The sequence below is a fragment of the Globicephala melas genome, chromosome 12 (genome assembly GCF_963455315.2).
Source record: "Globicephala melas chromosome 12, mGloMel1.2, whole genome shotgun sequence".
NCBI lineage: Eukaryota > Metazoa > Chordata > Mammalia > Artiodactyla > Delphinidae > Globicephala > Globicephala melas.
Genome location: NC_083325.1, coordinates 72,104,313 through 72,126,554, shown reverse-complemented (window position 1 = coordinate 72,126,554; position 22,242 = coordinate 72,104,313). Strand labels below are relative to the sequence as shown.

At 41.7% G+C, this 22,242-nt stretch overlaps 1 protein-coding gene and 1 long non-coding RNA gene across 3 annotated transcripts in view; one reads left to right on the top strand and one right to left on the bottom strand.

The window, feature by feature from the left end:
* The window catches only part of KLHL29 (kelch like family member 29), a 310,779-nt gene extending 304,356 nt beyond the window's left edge, over positions 1 to 6,423 (top strand). For both annotated transcript variants that reach the window (XM_030858308.2, XM_060309498.2), the window contains exon 14: positions 1,894 to 6,423. In XM_030858308.2, the coding sequence (XP_030714168.1) occupies positions 1,894 to 2,077 (184 nt within the window). In that variant the 3' untranslated portion in view covers positions 2,078 to 6,423. The remainder of the gene's footprint in view (positions 1 to 1,893) is intronic.
* LOC132598228 (uncharacterized) lies at positions 3,763 to 20,260 on the bottom strand. The gene is made up of 3 exons (XR_009566198.1): positions 20,135 to 20,260; positions 5,435 to 7,275; positions 3,763 to 4,227 (listed from the first exon to the last, which is right to left on the bottom strand). It is a non-coding gene; the product is annotated as an uncharacterized lncRNA (long non-coding RNA).
* Positions 20,261 to 22,242: the final 1,982 nt, after the last annotated feature.

Below are 22,242 nucleotides of genomic sequence, written 5' to 3'. Positions count from 1 at the left end.
GCACCAGCCTCCGCCAGCCGCGGCGGGGGGGGGGGGGGGGAGGGCGGGGGGGGCGTTCGTGCAGAGTGTGAAGTGCTCCAAAAGCCTGACCCTGCCTCCAAGCTGCACAGGAATGGCTTCCTACAGACACCGGTACCAGGTCCTTAAGGCCACACCTTCTCTCAGTGAGAAGTGAGGGTGGTGCTATGAGGTCAGCTTCCCCCAGGACCGCCTGCCCGGTCACAGACGACAGGCCAGAGCTGTGCGATACCCTACATGGGGCAGGTGGCTTTTGGGGGAGTGCCCTGATGGCACATGATCCTGACGGCTCTTTGGAGCTGGACCCAGTGAGGCACAAGGCACAGCTGCCCTGGAGTCCCGCAGTTGACTGGGCAGAAACACACCCAGACCAGCCCCCCCGGAAGAGAGAGGTAGAGGTCGGAGTGTGGCCTGGTTCCCGGGGCGCTCTGGCCCAGAAAAATTAACCACCCTGGGCAGTGAGACACACACCCTGCTCTTCTAGCCCCACCCTTTCCTGGACTAAGAGGAACTAGGGAAAAAATGGGAACCACAGAGACCCCATTTGCAGCATTTCCATAACAGAGCCGTCCTGAAGACATCTTGTACCTGTGCAGAGGTGATCCCTGAATCCTCGGTGTGGCAAGAGCATGAGGCATTTATCAAGTGCCTGCTGTTTGTGTGGTACAGCTAGGAAAGCTACAGTCTACCACCGACACCTTACGTGACCTTGGGCAAGTAACTTCCCCTCTCTGGGGAAGCTCTACCTATGAAACACGCCCTTGGACTAGATGAGTGCTAAGTTCCTATTAGTATGAAGATGCTACAGTTCTCGAGCCCTACTTTCATGTGACATATCCTACATGGTGGCCGTGTGCAGGGCAACTCTGAGAATACTGTCCAGTGATCAAGACAGCCGGAGTGTGGGCGCGGAGAGATGATGCCTGAGGGGATATTTAAGCTGGGTCTTGCAAGAGAAGCAGGGAAAGGATATGCCACAAGGGGAGGCGTGTGAGGGGCCCAGATGGCGTGGAGCTGCGAGAGAGACAGCTGGGGGCTTCAGTGTCTGGGAGGACGTCTAGATACACATGTTCTGTCCAGGCTCAGATTTTCAGAAATGGGTGGAGACTTTGGAAGGGTTTCTGTTCAATTTCAGGGGACAGCCAAGAAGAAATGGCCATTAGCAGAAATGAGAGAGAACTCGGGGCTGGAAGCATAGATCTGGCATCCGTGTGAAGGGGTAGCTGGGATGCAGTGAGATAGTAAGCGCAGAGAAGCAGAGAGCTGCCCGAGACAGCTTGACCAAGCCCATGAGTGTGGCACAGGGAAGGGCCCTTGCAGCCAGGGGCGGGCGGCAGTATCAGGTCACACATGTGAAGGAGTCACAGCAGGAAGTTCTGACTGAGCACCTGGGCAAGGGTGAAATTCCCAGTCGAGTGGCTGATGCTCAGTTACAACTTAGTTCCGTGTTATCCTGTCTGCTATCATTCTGGCGCATCATGTTCCCAACTAGATTTGAGTGGTAGGAAGGCTCTGTCCCAGCAACACCAAAAAGATGCTCCACAGAGACCCAGTGAACTGAGCCGAGCACTGTACACAGAGGCTGCTCATCTCCCAGCTGACTTGAGTCAGGTGGGCAGGTCCTGGGACACCCAGTACGCATCAGTGTCGCCCACAGCTTGGAGGGTAATATAGCATGACGTCCTGATTGGTCCTGGAGGAAAGGTGTTTTTCTTATCCCCGCTGAGGTCAGAGGGAAAAGAAAAGCAGCAAGACCCCCCCATGACTTTTGCAAAAGGGGAGAGGCAGCCTGCGACAGGACAGGGTGCCGGGAATCTATCTCCAGGTCCCAGGTGGAAATCCAGTGGCTAAGTCTCTCCTCGTTCTCTCTGACAGTGCTGTGGTACTCGACGGCAAGATTTATGCAACTGGAGGCATTGTTAGCAGTGAGGGACCTGCCCTGGGCAACATGGAAGCCTATGAGCCTGCAACCAACACGTGGGCCCTCCTCCCCCACATGCCCTGCCCCGTGTTCAGACACGGCTGCGTCGTGATAAAGAAATATATTCAAAGCGGCTGACATCAGCAGAAAGCCCACGCCGAGACTGTGGACAGACACGTCTGGTGAGGCAAATGCTACTCACAAAGATCAACTTCCAGCAACACCAATAAGAGGCCGACCAACACAATCAAGGAACTCACTACGCCACACATTTTGAATACCGTCTACACTGAATGTAGGAAATCATCCTCGCCTTTGGGGAAAACGAGGGAGTAGCCTCCGAGCTGCGGGAACCGCGACCGATCGAGCGAGCTGGGCCCTGGGGCTCCTGCAGAGGCACTTGCTCTGGCCGGAGGCGCTCACTCTGCCCGGTGCAATAGTTTCACATATTTTTCAACTGGGAGAGAGAAGCCGTTTTTTCCTTCCTGCAGGGCAAGCTTGATCCCCAGCCAACCATAGATCAGTTATCCTATGACAATATTAGGCGTCAGGCTCTCTTGAAATAAGATCAAAGTGTCCTTATCACTTTGATTCCTACTTCTGTTTTTAACCCATCTACGATTTCAGTGGCCGAGGGGAAACAAGGGACAATACTATGTATGGGGCCTGAGGCCTAGGAGGCTGCTGGTCCCCACGAGGGCGAAGATAAGTCCAGGTTCTCTGCGGAGCCAGATGTGACTGGAGCGGCGGCAGCCGTGGGGACAGCTAGGGAGAACCGTCTGTCCCTTCCCAGGGTTTTCTACCGTGTTTTTGCTGGAGAAGGACGAGGTGATTGTGCTAGCTTTCTCTTATCCCATATGAATTATTTAGATTTCCAAGGCATTTTCTTGATAAACAAAAGGCTATTTTTAAGTACCGAGAGAAAGAGGCAGCCACGAGAGGGATAACGCGGGAATTCCCAAAGCTCTTTGTAGGTAGTGCCAGAGTGGGGCATTTGCTCTAATTTTTCTATGTTCAGAATAGAGGATCTCTCCTGGGTGGGGGTGAATGCCCCCATTTTATTTTTAGAAAAAGTAACTCCCAGACAGCCCCGTAAAAGCCGTGCCTCATGGAAGCACTGTCGTAGAGAGACAACTCTGTTCCTGAAGGAAACCAGTTCTGGCTCGTGACACCAGGTCAGCTCCCTCCATGAGGTAAAGCTGAGGACCCAGGCCAGGCTGGAAGGGAAGGAGGGAGAATACATGTCTACAAAGCACAGGAGACTATTTTTGATATTTATAGCTATATATTAAGGCACCTGCCACAAAGAGCTCTCAGGATGGGGACAGCCTTCTCAGACGAGCCGTGACAGCCAAGGCCTGAATCATTCTTCTAGTAGCATCTTAACCCAAGCAAGGGGAGCCAGGAGGGAGGCCACCCCGTGGCTCACAGAGAAAGGCCTTCCCTCTAGTCCTCAGACCCTCAAACCTCACGTGGTGACCAGTTTCCATTCCAGGGCACGAAGGAGGCAGCCGCCACTGCTGTGCTGTTTAGCTGAAGTTGGTACCAAATACGCATTTACCATTTTTATACCTGGTAAGTCGACTTGCCGTCATTTCATCATAAAAACCACTTATAAGGAGAAAAGGACAGGACACGCTCTCCATCCTTCAGTATTTGATGACACAAAGTCCCAGTGTCGGGCATCAACTTCTAGCACTACAAGTGTGGCTCCCACTTGGACAAGATACCGAGCTTCGTTATGCAGTTTTTAATATTATTTATTCTTTTAAAAAGTAATAAGCACAAAACTACATACGTTGTATGTCATTTAAAGTATTTATGTCAAACAGGGTGCAAGTGTGAACCCAAGGACTGGAGCACAAGTGTCTAACTGCCTGGGGCAGGGCGATGTCAGCGTTGGTGGGCGTCTACCTCCAAAGGAGGTGTTAGTGGTCAGCGGGACTCAACACAGACGACACTGAAATCCTGTTCTCTCCTCAGTTATCACACTGGAGCAAAACTGGCTATTTCTGTGAATGATATAAAACAGGGTTCTCTGTAACGGTATTGTACATAGTATATGTTTATTGTTAAGTTCTTGTTATAATAAATATATTTATAGATCTAGACTCGGAAGCCAATGTAATGCCTCTGTGTGCCACTGTCCTTGCCACCGAGATGAGAAACCCCAGTGCAGGCCTGTGCCACCTCTCCCATCAGCTGTCCGGGCTCTGTTACAGACTTGAATGCACATCTTGGTGATCATAAAGGATAGGACTCCTCAGCAAGGGAATGAATGTACAGGGCTGAAAGGCAAGAATAAAGGGCAATTACAGGTCAAAGTTGAAAGGGACTTGCAAACACTCTGGCATCGACTCTGAGGGTCTCCCTTCAGTTTAAGTGCTCTTATTACACTTGTGCAACCGAAAGCTTCAAAAAGTTAGCTTCCCCCTGGTCTGCTTCCTGTGCCAGAGGCTGTCCTGGAGAACTGTGACAAATCCACATGGCAACTCCACGCCATCAGCCTGAGAAGAGACGCAACACCCTTCCTTCAGGAAGAACAAGTTGTGACTGCCATTCTAAAATCCAGTCGGGGGCCTCCCTGCCTTCATTCAGTCCCGCCTGAGGCTGTTCTCTAACCTGTTGTAATAGACCGGCTTTGCTCTCCTAAGGATACCCACGCAAAGCCCAGGGCAAAAGCATAGAACACCAGATGGGATTGCTCCCTCTCTTGCATGCAAGGACTTTAGATTTAACGGATTAGTAGGAGAAGGTAGATTTACCAGCATTTTACCCAAGGGAAGAGCCTTAATCCCCAAATCTCACCAAGACCTAGTATCTCCTTGCAAGAAAAAAATCAGAAGAAGGTAGGTTGGGGTGGGTGGAACTGGGAGTTCTCAGAGAACTCAGCTGAGGCCTTACGATGAGTGGACCACACACTTGCCAAAAATATCTGCACTGGTACCTTCACAACACCAGTCCTAGAGGAAAGGATGGAGAATGTCTAGAAGATTCCAATCATGAAGAGCTAAAATTATAAGCTAAATTATAAGCTAAAATTATAAACACCAAGCAATTGTACTTCCTGGTGGTGCAGTGGTTAAGAATCCACCTGCCAATGCAGGGTACACGGGTCCAAGCCCTGGTCCAGGAAGATCCCACGTGCCACGGAGCAACTAAGCCCGTGTGCCACAACTACTGAGCCTGCGTGCCACAACTACTGAAGCCCGCGCGCCTAGAGCCTGTGTTCCACAACAAAGAGAAGCCACCACAATGAGAAGCCTGTGCACCTCAACAAAAAGTAGCCCCTGCTCGACGCAACTAGAGAAAAGCCCGCACGCAGCAACGAAGACCCAACACAGCCAAAAATAAATAAATAAATAAATAAATTCGGGAAAAAAAACAACAAAAAAACACCAAGCAATAGTTTCGTTACCTCCTTCTTTCTCTCCTCTATTTGCCTAAAGCAAAGGAAATATGTTCTCTGGCTCTATGAAGAGTCTGTGTACTTACCGTAGAAGGCATCTGTGTTCGCTGTTATTAGGCACCCATGTAACCATGGGGAGAGTCTCTCTTGTTGGACTCAAGGCACTACCATCAGACCTGGCATGGATGGTGATGAAATTCATTGTGACAGCCACGAACAGGAGATGGATCACATTGTGTGTGTCTGTGTGAGAACTTTAAAAAAAAAACAAAACTCAACCCTAAAATAAGAAGAAAACAGGAAAACTATTTGCGGTCCATATGACAAAAGATTAATATCTTTATTAAAGAGGCCACGTAATTCAATTAGAAACTGTTAAGGGATTCCAACTGTTAAATAGGTCATGAACAGACACTGCAAAGAGGAAACATACAACAAAAAGTTCAACATTTATAATTATTAAATAATGAAACTTAAATAATTAGGTAACATCTTTACCTAACTAAATGAGCTTCCCAAACCTAAAAATAAAGGGAGGGGTGAGGGGTGAGGGGCGCTGATGAAGAGCAGTGAAACTCCTGAGTAGCACCAAGGGCTCTGTAAACTGAAATGGGTCTCAGAAAGCAATGTGGCAGGTGCCATGTATCAAGAGCCTAAAGAGTACCTGACCCAGTAAATCCACTTCTGGGCGTCCATCAGGAAATAATGCAAACGATGGAAAAAGTCATATAACAACCAGCTCCCACTTACTGACACTAACTATTGCCAGACACCATGCTAAGCACTTAAAGCACTGAATCCTCATAATTCTACTAGACAGGTACTAAAGACATGCAGCAATATAGAAAACATTAGAAGAGGGGGGGGAAAAGGAAGATTCATATTTGTATATGATTGTGGTTATGTAAGATATGTATATAATGATATATAAGCTATATATATACACACACAAAGATATGTAAAATATGTATATTAAAATGACCAGATGTACAGTCATAAAACTACTATTAATTGAACTGATGGAATTGTGGGCAATTTTCTTTCTCTCTTCTCCAAAATGTATATAAAGTGATGACATTACTTTTATAATAAAGACATCGATATACATATATATTTTTTAATGGGGAATGAAGGACAGAAAGTAATCTTTCTCCTATATTTTAGTCTGAGAAATTCTCAAAGATCAATTCCTATCTTGGACACCATAATCAATGGAGAAGTTAAAAGGGTTCAGAATAATGTAACAAAGAATTTTGAATAAGAAAACAGATTTCCAGTCATAATCAAGACTTTTTTTTAAAAACCTAAACTCTAGGGGTGAATGGATTATATCTTTCAGTGCGTGAAGATTTGCATGAAACAAATGAATACCACCACTTCTCTGTGTTCTTGGAAGGTCAAGAAAGATGAAAAAGACAATAATAAAGAAGAAAAAATTCTAGTTCAACAAAAGGATACATGTATTAGTGCAAAACTCTGCAATAGGTTACCAAGATCCTTGTGAAGTCCTTTTCTAATTAAACCTCAATAATATATAACATAATTGCATACATTATCCCATTTTATCCTCTCAGCTACCCTAAAAGGCATAGGGCATAATCTTCACTCTTTAAGAGGAAACAATATCAAGAAAGTTAAGTGATTTGTGCGGCAATAGTTATGCCCCAGGTGTTCTCCATGCACTATCGCATTTGATGCTCATCACAGTCTTGCAGAGGATGGTTAAACCTGCTGCACAGATGAGGCCACAGGTTCCAGATGTGAAGCAGAGTCCATCTAAGGCACATCAGTATTCAAAACCCTGCTCAGTGGGCCTCCAGAGAGGCTGCACTACATCATATGGTCTGTTCAAGGCTGCCTGGAACTGTGTAGCTCTTATGGCTCCAAGACTAAGGCTCCTTCCTCCTCCCCAAGCTACCTCAGAAACCTGTATTAAGAAAACAGAGAATTCTGTGACTATAAGAGACATTCAGCTCTGTGTTAGATACAGTCCTCTTTAGAAGCAATTTTTGAAATATCTGGTTAGTGTCTCAATAACACACTGGCTTCCTCCATTGAAGGCTTGGCTTTACACAGGAAACTTGGGTTTGGGGGAAAGAAAGAGGCCTCTGACTAAGATATCATTTCTGCCTCATTTGAAACTCCTCCTGTGAGCCTTCACTCTGCTGTGAAGTCTTAAGGAGTTCCTTACCTTCTTGCTGACCACAAACCTGGTCAGGGAGAGTAAAGGAAAGGGGAGAACATCATTAACACTGGCTGCACCATCCTCAGTCCCGAAGGGCATACCATGACCTTGCCACCCAAGGAGGTAGAAGGTCAAAGAGCTGACTAAAATGAGGACCCAACTCCAAGAAGTCTGCCTTTTCCACATGATGGCAAAAATTAGGCAATCCAAAAATCTGTGTTTATCTTCCCAAATTTATAATCCATGTGCTCTGCTGCCCTCTATGTAACACTTGGCAAGTCACCTGGGTGTCTTTCCTCATGAAAGGTGAGCACAGCCTTTGAATGGATCAAACTAGGTCAATAAGACTACATTCTCTGCAGGCAGGGGTCATGTCCTCTTATCTTCTCCCACAGGGCACCTCACCCTGATGAGTAGTGACAGCCAGATTCTATTGGCAGCATGAAAAATGTTTTGAGTTATGAAAAATATAAAGGCAAGGCCACAAGTTTGTGCACTGCTTTAGCCATCCCTGTTATCTACAGATGACTAAAGAAACAATAGTTTTTGTTAAAGGGTTTCTATTTACTGTGTGTATAGATTTCCATCATTCTCGGAGAAGCTAGCCACCACTAGCGCAAACCTAGGCACCACCGGACCCATCAGCCCTGTCGACTTTGCATCCCTGGTGGTAAAAATCAGTCCTTGAAGCTCTTCAGTTCACTCCCTACATTCTCTGGTACCTCTCTGTTACTACTGCCCTATTTTAAGCCCTTATTTCTCCTTAGTTGTTGCTATTATATTTTCTTTTTATAGGTGTTTTTTAAATAACAGCTTTATTAACATATACTTCACATATGATAAAATGCACCGTTTTAATGTATATAATTCAGTGGTTTTTAGAATATTCACAGAATTGAGTAACCATCACCACTATTTAATTGCAGAACATTTTTATCATCTCAAAAAGAAACCTGGGAGTTCAGAGTTTTGGTGGCACAAGCCACCCGTCTCCTTGCATGGCCCTGCAATAAACTTTTCTCTGTTCCAAAAAAAGAGAAACCTGCATCCATTAGCAATCACTCTCTATTTCCCCCACCCCCAGCATATGGCAACCACCAATCTACTTTCTGTTTCTATGGATTTGCCTATTACGGACATTTCATATAAATTGAATCACACAATATGTGTTCTTTTACTTCTGGCTTCTTTCACTTACCATCATGTTCTCAAGATTCACCCATGTTGTAGTAGGTACTAGTACTACATTCCTTTTTTATGGCCAAATAATATTCCATTGAAGGGGTATATACATGGATACATTTTGTTTAACCATTCACCAATTGATCGGCATTTGGGTTCCTTCCTCATTTTAACCATTAGTAATGCAGCCACAAACAATCGTGTACAAGGGTTTGAGATTAAATAACTTTGGGAAATGCTGGGTTTAACAAAGTTAAACAGGTTTCTTTATGACAGAACTTCTGTGTCAAGAACACAGTAACATTGGGGGAGAATAGATACATGTATACGTATGGCTGAGTCACTTTGCTGCGCACCTGAAACTATCACAACATTGTTAATCGGCCATACTCTGATATAAAAAAGAAACAAACACAGTAACAGTCATTACAATTTTACTGAAGTGGATATGCAAGGCAGGGTTTTCCAAGCTTACTTAGCCACAAATTGCCCCCCCACCTCCCAAATCTAGAAAACTTTTTTTCTTTACTCAATTATGACACAAGCTCAAATAGTTACATGGGATTCTGGGGTCAATACATTCTGTCTTTCATCTTCAAAAGAAGCACATCAGAAAGTAAAGGTAATATTGTGAAATATTCTGAAGCAAATTCTAGTTTAAAATTGTCAAAATATTTCTTAAGAAAAATTGATACATTTTTATATGGTAGCAGAAGAAATGAGATCAGTATTCTTTGATATGAACAAAATACTTTTCCTGAATACAGCAAAATATGTTTCACCGCAATTTTCTAAGTTCCAAAAAGACTTTAGCATCTCTTATACTGCAATGTAAAAACACTGAAAAAATGGAAATAATCACACAATAACCATTCTACACAACTAAAATACCCAACCCACACATCTAATGATAGTTGCAAAAGTGTGACCTGACAATTTCTGGAAAAGACTCTTGGGCATTTTGTATTTTATTAATCTTGAACAACATGACAATCTTCTCAACAAGTTAGCTGCAGAGGAGAACAAAGACATCCATCATTTGTCCCAACAATATTTAAAATTCAAAACTTTCACATTAATTCCAATATTCTCATTAAAATATATTAAAACATAAAACTTTTCTATCTAATATCTCTTTAGATTAACATTTGTGTTAATAGTGAGACAAAGTTTCATCCAATTCCAGCTATAAAACCTCGAGCATGTCTCAGAAACAAAGAGCTTTTTGACAATCTTTTGCTTTTTTGTTTCTGTGGATATATGTTTAAGTTCAAACAATGTGGAAATTAAGTGTAAAAAAAATTCCAAAGACGTGAAACTGATTTTTTACAGTGTGATAGGCAATTACTCCTTCCTTTGCTACAAACTCCATTTAAAACAATCTTATTAAAGAAATTTCTTTATTAAACCATGGTAAACTACACAACTGACAGCTTACTGATGTTTCCTTTAAATATGTGAAGTAATTTGAGACTTCCCACCACAAATAACTTTTATTTCAGTAACATTTTAAGTATAATGTTACTTGTGGATTGTCACATTTCTTTTTAAAAGGACATTCTGTTTGCAAAGGCTTGTTAAAATACTTTGCACTTATTAAAATGCTAAAATAAACATTTGTAATTATGTCCAACACTTTCCCAAGGAAATTTAAGCTATAAGCAAAGTAACTCTACACAATGTTTCAAAATTAATTTTGCTTTTTTGCCACAATGAGACATTAGAAAAGCTCTGTGCTCTACACAGATAGCCATAGACATATGACTCAGGCTGTTCATGTGTTTTTTGAATTAATAGCACCAAAGTTTCTTAAACCTGTGGTTTTACTGATGGCTCTTCAGCTACTGTGACAACATACGATTTTGGAGTAATGCTTACTGATTTACCATTTGTTGAGAAACTCTAAAAAAAAAAAAAACCTCTTCTACCTAAGAAATCTTAAACTCTGTGCTCTGACAAAAGTCTCCATCCAATACATTCACGACTCCTCCCACTGTATTTGCTCTTTAGTTTCATTTCAGACATTCAGTCCTTAGATCCTTTCCATTGTCTCCCAATTTAGTAACCCCACTTTGGTTTCATTTCCATTCTTACCCAGGAATGGAATTCCTCTCCCAAAAGTTACCTCATCCCCCTAACATTCTGGTCCTTCAGTTGGACCAACAAGCCTAATTATAGTCCTAATCTAACTATCAGCCTTCTCTGAGGCTTCATTCGGGGTGACACCTACAAGGGGGAAAAACCTACATTCACATAGGCTGGCACCACTACTAATACATGGCGCCCACACTCACCTGTGCCCTCAACTTCTTCTCATCTGTTCCTGGAGAGCTCCCTTTCCTCTTTCCATCAGTGACTTCTAAACCTTCACTTCTCCCCCTTAAATTTCTTACTTAGAACCCCTCACTCTTATCAGAAGAGCAAACTTTACATCGAAAAAACTAATGCGGAGGATGATGGCAAGTGACAATACAGTTTTTTAAATCGTCCTGAATTGACCATTAAAAACAGAGAAACTGGGGCTTCCCTGGATGCACAGTGGTTGAGAATCCACCTGCCAATGCAGGGGACACGGGTTCGATCCCTGATCCAGAAAGATCCCACATGCCGTGGAGCAACTAAGCCCGTGAGCCACAACTACTGAGCCTGTGCTCTAGAGCCTTCGAGCCACAGCTACTGAAGCCACTGCACCTAGAGCACGTGCCCCGCAGCAAGAGAAGCCACCACAACGAGAAGACCGTGCACCACAACGAAGAGTAGCCCCTGCTCACAGCAACTAGAGAAAGCCCATGTGCGGCAACAAAGACCCAACGCAGTCAAAAATAAATAAATAAACAAACAAACAAACAGAGAAACCAGGGTGAAACATTCAAAGACTCTTGGATAGCATCTAAAACAAAACTAAGTAACAAGGAATCTCCAGAGCTCCAAATCCCAAGTGAGTGGGGTCAAACCGCTGACACTTACGAGACTGTGGTACATGTGTGAGGACGAAAGCAGAGGAGAGGCACCGGCAACTAAGGAAAGTAAGAACCCGCACAGGTACTCAGACCAGGAGTGAGGGTGGGCCACTGACGAGAGCACCTGATATTGAGAGGAGTTTGCACCCTCTAGTTCTCAGGTGAGGGTAAGTGTTCTGTGGGAACTACTAGCCTTGCGAAAATTCTCAAAACAAATCAGCCAAAGCCCCGTTTCAGGCCCAAGCCCCATACTAAGACAAAACTACTAGGGACAGAATCTAAATTGAACAGCACAGGGACAAAAGAGAAATCCAGATAAAATAGGGGAGGGGAACAAAGTAAGCAGATTTCACAGAAAAAACAGAAGAGAGAGCTCTAGAGCCATAAAATTCAGGCTTCCTTGTAAAAGTTCAAGGAAAGTAATTTCATATAAAAAATGAGGAACTTCTGTGTGGATTGAGGGAAAATCCCACATAAATATATTACAAGAAAAAACTTTAAAAGGAGAAAGCTACCCTATAGGCAATAAAGGCCCTCCTACAAAATACATGAAAACTATAACCTACTATTTCAAAACAAGCAAAAGGACAAAAAAACTAATAGAAGAATGAAAGAACAATGTAAACCAGAATTAGAAAAACTTACAAAGGATGTGAAATAACTCAGAAAGAAAAAATATCATGTTAGAAATGTACACTAAAGTAGAAAGAACATAAGAGTCAATTTTTAAAAAAAATAGATAATGCCTTAAGACAAACAGAAGGGAAGAAAAGGCAGGAAATTTTTTTTTAAATAAATTTATTTATTTATTTATTTTTCGTGCTTTGGGTCTTTGTTGTTGCATGCGGGCTTTTCTCTAGTTGTGGTGAGCAGAGGCTACTCTTCGTTGCAGTGCGCGGGCTTCTCATTGCAGTGGCTTCTCTTGTTGCAGAGCACGGGCTCTAGGCACACAAGCTTCAGTAGTTGTGGCTCACGGGCTTAGTTGCTCCGCAGCATGTGGGATCTTCCCAGACCAGGGATCGAACCCGTGTCCCCTGAATTAGCAGGCAGATTCTCAACCCACTCCGCCACCAGGGAAGCCCAGGAAATTTTTTTTTAAGTAACAAAGAAATGAAGACATTCCTGGTTCTGGTTAAGACTGAGTAAGCATACTCCACTGTATCTCTCCCAGTGTTTACAACTAAAAGTCCACATAAAACAATATAATTAATTGCTAAGGGCTCCGTGAAAGATAAACAAAGCATGTGAACTCAGTGGGAAATTCAAAACTCAAAAAATGACCCACATAGTAGTGAGTTCCCTGGTTTGCCTTTTATCACCTATATCGCCCAGCTTACACTAGGGAAGCCAGAATCTCAGAAGAAAAATGGTCTCTCTCTCCAGACCCAAACCCAGGTGAGCCTCAGTAATCAATCAGCCTCCTCATGGCAGCAGTGACAGTGATATTTTTTCTCTTTCTATCCAGATAAGCAGAAAAGGGGGCTTTGGGGAACCTGACAGTGAGGGAGAAGATCACAAAGAGTAGGGAATGGAGAATGAGGCCCTTTAAATTACTGTATGAGATTCTGAGTTGCACATGCATAGAACTGACCAGGATCAGTGGAGCAAAGGCTGTGAGATCCGAACTACAGCAGAGACCACCCCCACTTCCTGCTAGTCCAGCGGCCCCTGCGTGGTGCACATAGGGAGCTATATTAGTTTCCTATTGCTGCTATAAAAAATGACTACAGGTTAGTGGCTTAGGACAACACAAATCTATTATTTTATGGTTCTGGAGGTCAGAAGTCTAAATGGGTCTTATGAGCCAAAATTAAGGTGTCAACAGATCTGTGTTACTTCCTGGAGCTCTAGAAAAAAATCTTTTTTCCTTCCCTTTTTCAGCTTCTAGAGGCTGCCTGCATTCCTTGGCTCAGGGCTCCTTCCTCCATCTTCAAAGCAAATCACTCCAAATATCAGTGGTTGTCTGGGCAGAGAGCAGGGAATGAACAGGTGGAGCACAAGAGACTTTTAGGGCAGTGAAGTTAGTCTTAATGATACTGCAATGATGGATACATGTCGTTATACATCTGTCAAAACTCATAGAAAGTACAATACAAAGAGTGAGCCCTAATGTAAACTATGGGCTTTAGTTAATAATAATGTATCTATATTTGCTCATAAATTGTAACAAATGTACCCCAGTAATGCAAGATGTTAATAATGGTTAAATGGGGGGGGTATAGGTAAGGGGATATAAGGAAACTCTGTACTTTACACTCAATTTTTCTCTAAACCTAAAACTGCACACACACAAAAGTCTATTGCTTTTTTTAAAAAGCAGTGTGCAAAGGAATATCTAGAACAACTCCCTTCTGTGTAAGAATAAAGGGGGAAAATAAGAAAATATACATGTAACTTTATTTTAGCAAAAGAAACAGCAGACAGATAAAGAGAAACAAATGAGGTTGTTTACCTTCCATAGTAGAAGGGATAGGAGCAGTGATACTTCTCTGGATCTAACTATTTTGCACAGTCATGACTTTTATAAGTATGTTAATGTTTTACATATTAAAACACATAAACAACAAGAATAAGAGGGACATTAAAACTGAACACAAAAAAACAAAAGAACCTAACTATATTTCAAAGAATAACACAACCAGAGTAGATGGGCATAAAGAAGATTAACCGAAGTAACTTTTGAACACAGTATTTAGACTATATGCCCTCAGACTAAAGACAAAAAGCACTATGAACAGAATTTGAACTCTACTTAGTAGGTTTGAGGTTTTTTTGGTAGTATGGGCTAACTTATCTAACTACCTTTTATGTAATTAAGAATCTAGAAGGGGCTTCCCTGGTGGCGCAGTGGTTGAGAGTCCGCCTGCCGATGCAGGGGACATGGGTTCGTGCCCCGGTCCGGGAGGATCCCACATGCCGCGGACCGTGAGCCATGGCCGCTGAGCCTGCGCGTCTGGAGCCTGTGCTCCGCAACGGGAGAGGCCACAACAGTGAGAGGCCCGCATACTGCAAAAAAAAAAAAAAAAAGAATTTAGAAAATAAATACATATATTCAGGATAAAGGAGCTATCTTTCTTGTTGGAGAAGGAAGTTACATATATGGAAAGATGACAGGCCAGGGCAAAGGAAGGTAAAATGATGGGAAAAGATGTATCATAAAAACACTAATTTTAAAAAAAAACTAAAGTAGCCATATTAGTAACAGACAAAGAAGACTCTGAACAAGGATAATTACAAGGGATAAAGAAGAATATTACATAATGATAAGCAGTTCAATTCACCAAGACGGCATAACAATTTTAAATGTGTATACAACTAACACTAGAGGGTCAAGCTATAAGAAGCAAAAACTGACAGAACTGAAAGGAGAAATAGACAAATCTACAGTTATGGTTGGGGAGTTCAACACTCCTCTCTTAGTAATTAATACAAGTAGACAGAAAATCAACAAGGATACAGAAGATCTAAACAACGTGAGCAACCAATGTTATCTAACTAAAATTTATAGAACCCTCCATCCAACGACGACAGAATACACATTTCTTTTTCAGGTCGACATAAAACACTAATGAAGGCAGATCAAATTTTAAACAAAGCAGAATAAATTTAAAAGAATTAAAATCATACTGACTATGTTGACTTTACCAGAATTAAATGAGAAGTCATTAACACAAAATCTGGGAAATTCCAAATATTTGCAAACTAAACAATACACGTTTAAATAATCCAGGAGTCAAGAGGAAATTTCAAGGTAAAATAGAAAATATTTTGAAATGAATGAAAAGGAAAATACAACATTTCAAAAATGTGTGGGATGCAGCTAAAGAAGTGCTTATAAATTTTTAACATTAAGTGATTACATTAGAAAAGAAAAGAAGTCTCAAACCAATAATCTAAACTTTCAGTTTAAGAAACTTAACACAAAAGAAGAAGGAAGGAAATAAACTTAAGAGCAGAAATCAGAAAAATGAAAGAGAAAATGGAAAAAATAGGAAAAATCCATGAAACCTAAAACTAGTTTTTTGAAAAGATGAATAAAAACAGACTGAGCAAGGGAAAAAAAGAAAGAGAGCAAGAGAGAAAAGACATGAATTGCCAATATCAGGAACAAAAGAGGAGATAGCACTACAGACACAACAGAGATCAAAAGCTAACAAAGACTAATATAATAGGGTTGTGTCCAGAGGACTCAGGAACCAACTTGAAAAGGTTCCCACTGGCCAGAGATTGGACCATTTTAGCAGGAATAAGCATAATAATGGCAGTGCATTGAAATATATTACATAGGCTTAAATCTATGAATTCATAATGATACCAAGAAAACAAATTCTTCACCTGTGGATGGGGACATCATTCATTTTTTTTTAATTAATTTATTTGTTTTCATTTTTGGCTGTGTTGGGTCTTCGTCACTGTGCACGGGCTTTCTCTAGTTGAAGTGAGTGGGGGCTACTCTTCATTGCAGTGTGCAGGCTTCTCATTGTCGTGGCTTCTCTTGTTGCAGAGCACAGGCTCTAGGCGTGCGGGCTTCAGTAGTTGTGGCTCACAGGCTCTAGAGTGCAAGCTCAGTAGTTGTGGTACACGGGCTTAGTTGCTCCGTGGCATGTGGGATCTTCCCAGACCAGAGATCAAACCTCTGTCCCCTGCATTGGCGGGCGGATTCTTAACCCCGGAACCATCAGGGAAGCCCCCATCATTCATTTTTAAAACTGGTTAATAAAGGTAAAGAATCAAACTTGGGACTTCCCTGGTGGCGCAGTGGATAAGGATCCGTGCTCCCAATGCAGGGGGACCGGGTTCAATCCCTGGTCAGGGAACTTAGATCCCACATGCATGCCGCAACTAGGTCACATGCCACAACTAAAGAGCCCACCTGCTGCAACTAAGGAGCCAGCGAGCTGCAACTAAGGAGCCCGCCTGCCGCAACTAAGACCCGGTGAAACCAAATAAATAAAAATTTTAAAAAAAGAATCAAACATTAATCCTACCTTTCCTATATGATTTGCACTACTGAATAACCGGATAATAGACAAGGCAATAATAAATTAGTAAGGAGTGATTTCATTAGAACTCACCATTTGCAAACTCTAATGAATTAAGGTATCTAGGCATTGAGTATCGATTACTGCTAACATCACAAAAAGAACGACAACCAGGTACTATGTGTCTCCAAGCAGAAGAACACACTCATTATCACTTATAAAGTAGTCTCGCACAAAATAACAAAATAAAACCCGAATCTGATTAGGCCTCTAGATTAGTGCTATCCAATAGAAACACAATGCAAGCCACATGCTTTGTTTTGGCTGCGTCATGTGGTATGCAGGATCCTAGTTCCCCAGCCGGGGATTGAAACCACACCTCCTGCAGTGGAAGCGCGGAGTCCCAACCACTGGACCACCAGGGAAGTCCCACACATGTGTTTTCAAATAACCACATTACAAGAGAAAAAAGAACTAGATAGAAATTGTTTTAATAAATTTAACTTTATATATCCAAGGTATTATCATTAAAATATACACTCAATATAAAAACAATGATATTTTCATATTATTTTTGAAATTAGTCTTTAAAATAGGTGTGCATTTTACACTTATAGTATATCTCAGTTTGGACTAGCCACATTTCAAGCGCCCAATAGCCACATGTGGCTAGTGGCTACCATATCGGACAGCACAGCTCTAGAACCAAGCCCAATTTATGGGAAATACAGAGGACAAACAAGCATGTTAGCTGCACCAAAGGGATTCAATCAGCAAAATCCAGACTCTGGGAAATTCAACAGGTCAAAACTGGTTTCTTCAACAAACTAATGACAAGGAAAAAAGAGAAGAAGGAGGAATCTGTAGATTAAGATATTTTAAAGACAAAAGGGAAAAAAAAGGCAGGAAAAACTTAAATGTAGATTAAGATATTTTAAAGACGAAAGGAAAAAAGGCAGGAAAAACTTAAATGTCTAGAAATACACACAGGTGATAAAACTATAAGGAAGGCAAAAACATCATTATCATAAATGTTAGAATAGTGGTTACATTTGGGGAGAAAAAGAGGGTTTTAATTGGAATGGAGCACATGGAAAGCTTCTGGCTTGGCTGACAAAGTGTTATTTTCTTTACCTGGATGGTGGTTACATCTTATAACAGTTTATGATAAGTTACACATTTGTTTTAAGCAATTTTCCATATCTGTTATGTTTTATAATAAAAAGGTATAAATTCAATACATACATAAATATTTGATAGGAAAAGTTTGACACCAGCAGGTATTAATTTCCTAAGCTTCGCAATATCCTATCCAGTCCCCAAACTTACCACGTCCATCTGTACCCACAGTTTCTGGTCTTCAAGAATAAAAAATCCTTACTCTTATTCAAGACCAACACTGCCACCTATGTTCCTGATTTTATCCCCCCACTCCATCTTTTCTGAAATCTTGATCCATTAATTATCACCTCTTCCAAATCTTCGACCTCCACCTTTCTATTGAGGCAATACAGGATAATGGTAAGTAACTGGACTATTGTGTCAGAATCCCAGGGTTCAAATTCCCCTTCTGCTCTTTACTAGCTGTCAGTCATGTATCAGTAACAATCTCTGTGATTAACTCTCCTCATCAGTGAAATGAGGAAAACAGTATCTATTTCATAGGGTTGATGTGAAGAGTAAAGCCCTCAGAAGAGGACCCGGAATCCAGCACCTTTTCAATAAATGTTAGCTACCTCCACCACTGCTACCATCATCTCCATTCCTTCAGTGTATAACATGCTCAGTCTTTTTCACTTTTATCAAAATCCTTTCCTCAACCCTGTGTACCTCTCTAGTTATGCTCTCACTCCTTCCCTTTTTCCTGAAAACAACAAAGATTACCAAACTGTCATATCTACTGGCAATGTTTTAGTATATATTTCATTGGTCTCCACTGGAGCATTTGATACTGTTGTCCATTTTAAATATAACATTTTCTCCTTGAGTTTGGTGACACCACTCTTTTGGTAGTGCTGCTTTTGAGAAAGTAGGATCAGTCCCCTTTGTAAGAGACATCCTCTAGTGCTGTTTATACATTTTTGTTCCTCTATGTACCATTTTCATTCTGCTTTGAAGCACTACCTAAGTGGTCTGATTCACATTCACAGTTTGAATAACACTTATGGCAGCTAACCCCAAAAGTGTCCAGCTCTGAACTCTCCCAAGCTTCAGATGTATTAATCTAAATGTCTGCTGGACCTGAATCTCAAAATGTCCAATACTGCATTCACCCCAGATTTGCTATTCTCTCCTGTTCATTCTCAGCTAATGGCATTACTTATCTATCTGCTTACCCAGGCCAAAACCTAAGAGCAATTCCAGGCTCCTCTTTTATCCTCATCCCCAAAATACAATCACTCTACATTTTCTGTAAACTGTCCCTTTCTCAACTTCCCAAGTTCAGGCCTGCAGCATCCCTTACCTGGAATACGAGAAAGGCAAATAAAGTCCTTGTTAAACCTCTAATACTATTTTTTTCTTTACTTTGCTTTAGAAAGAGCAAACTAGAAGTGCCCATAGTTGCCTGAACTTAACATGTTTGCCTCTGTCTCTATACCTTTGTTATACTGTTCCCTCTTCCTGGAATGTTCTCCCCCAGTATTTTACTGCATATATTCCTTCACTTTTTGAGATGCTGTTAAAATATCATATCCACCTGAAGAACCTCCTATGAATTCCTAGGTGAGTTGAGTTCCCTTCCTCTGTGCTCCAATGGCACCTAAGCTAAACCATTATCATTGCACTTACCTAATTTAAAACATTTTTTTCTCTTACTGTGTCATCTTCTACTGAATATTTATTTCCAAGGGCAGGGACTGTTTTACCTAGCTTTTTAACTCCCATGTCTAGCACTTACTTGGCATATGACAGGCAGTCAACATATCTTGAAGAAAGAAATTTTCTATTTTGTATGTATCTGTCAAATTAATATTTCTAAAGTTCCATTTTCAACATGCCATGGTGTTGTTCAAAAATGTTCAAGGATTGTCACATGATAAGGTAAAAAATATCTTAAGCCTAGTCCTCCATAACAGGACCCCAAACTACACACACAGCTTTATCTTCCACTATACTTCCATATATATATATATATATATATATATATATATATATATATCTCTTTAATTCTAAACAAGTCTACTCAGTCTTCCAAACTGACTTTTTGACCCTTACCTCCCAAAACCATTACAACCCCAAAAAATGTTGGCCTATTAAATTCAAAACTTTGTTAGCAACTCACTAGTGATTAATCCACAATGCTGTGTGATATTAAACACACTGCTGTAATGGATACCTGGATGGGATCATCACATTCTAACTTCCTTATCTCCAGTAAATGGCTAGTGGGGGAAAGGCCAAGATAACATTTTGTTTAACTTGTAAAAGACATCACATATGTAAGAAAAACACTAAACGTTTCTCTGCTTTACTCACCCTCCTTTCTCCAGTCCAAGCTTCTTTCATCTTTCTTGGCTTGAAACTCATCAAGGATGAGGCGGAGAGGGTTAGCTAATATGGAACTTCTTTCCCTGAGGCTAGGCTTCTTCTGTTAATCAAAACACTGACCCGAGGGCTTCCCTGGTAGCGCAGTGGTTGAGAGTCCGCCTACTGATGCAGGGGACGCGGGTTTGTGCCCCAGTCCGGGAGGATCCCACATGCCGCGGAGTGGCTGGGCCCGTGAGCCATGGCCGCTGAGCCTGCACGTCCAAGAGCCTGTGCTCCGCAACAGGAGAGGCCACAACGGTGAGAGGCCCGTGTACCACAAAAAAAAAAACAAAAAACGAAAAACCGAAACCATTTTTATGGGTACATACAAATAGAATATTTGTATAATCAGCGCAGTAATGACTAAGAATTCTTGAACATTTACTATGTGCCTGGTACTGTTCCAAGTGCTTTACATATGTTGACTCAAATACATAATCCCCACAATAACCATCGTGGGCTTAGTGCTATCATTATCCTCCATGTTCCAAATAGACTGATGTGCAGACAGGTGACGTAGCTTGCAGAATGTCACATAGCCAAGAATGGACATACCTAGGATTCAAACTCAGTCTGGCTCAGCACCCACACTATTACCTTCTCAAATAATAAATTAAAAACACAGACAAGAAAGATACTCATCAAAGGCATCAAAGTGGCTCCCTCTGGGGAAGAAAGTAAAGGAATGGGACTGGGGAGGAGTAGAAAGGGAACTTCAACCTTATCCAGAATTTGTTTTTCTTTATAAAAAGAACAAAATCAATTATGACAAACTGTTAGCATTTAATTCTGGATGGTGGGAATATGCACACTATATTATTCTCTGTAGTATTCTGTAGTTTAAAAAATGTTTATTAATAGGGGAGAAAAACTTGAATAAGGGCAAGTGAATTTCTCTTTCACCTTAATGATAGATAAGAATCCAAGCTCTGAAGCAACACAAGACAGAACCCCAGCTAACACTCATTAGTTGTGTAACCTCGGGCAAGTGGCTTAACCAACTCCTTATTTCAGTTTCCCCTTCTGGTAAGCGGAACCAATGACAGTTCTTACCTCATATAATTGCTGTGATAATTAAATGGTTAATTCTTAAAATAGTACCTAACACGAAGATGTTTGCTATTACTACTACAGGGTGATGCCAGTAGACATACTGTCACCCAGGCATTGGCCACTACTAGATAACATCTTGTTTACTCTTTGCCCACTGAACTGTAAGCTCCAAGAGAAGCAGGACCTTGCTGTCCTGTCCTCAGCTGTAACTCTAATGCCAAGAACTGTGCTTGGCAAGTGGCAGTTGCTCAAATTAATTTGTTAAATAAATTTTGACCTGTAGTGACACGGAACTGCTTGTACTTTCCCCTGCAGCTGTCATGCTATTTCACTTCTCAATCTGTGCTTCTGTTGCTCCTTCTGCCTGGAAGGCCCTTCCTATCCTGATGCCTCAGCTCAGGCATCAGGTTTCTCAGGAAGGCTTCTCTGAGGTTGGGCTACATGCTCCTCCTCTGTACACCTATAGTGCCTTATGCAGAACTCAACTGTAACACATGCCATGTTATACTGAAATGATGTTTGTGTGTTCGTCTACCCATACAAGAAGTCAAGCATAGTGACTAAGGGCATCAACTCTGGAGCCAGACTGCCTGCATTTGAATCCTGGCTGTGTGACCTTGGGCGAATTACTTTATGTCTCAGTTTCCTGGCCTGTAAAATGAGGATAATAATAACTTATCTCATAAGGTTCTCATAGGATTAAAGAGTTTCTATCTGTATTTGTGAAATACTCAGAACAGTCCCTGCCACCTAGTAAATGTGATATAACAACCTCATTGAAGATAGACACAATGCCTTGCCCATGTTTACTTTCCCTCAAACTGATGACTTTCACACTAGTTCAAACTAAAGGATTAGTGCCCAAACTAAGTCAGCTGCAACGAAGATGGAGAAGGGGTGATGGATATTTGACAAGTTTAAAGGGAGAAAAAATATCAACAGAACATGCTGCATGATTAGAATGAGATGTACCATAAGAGGATAAAATTTAGGATGACAAGATT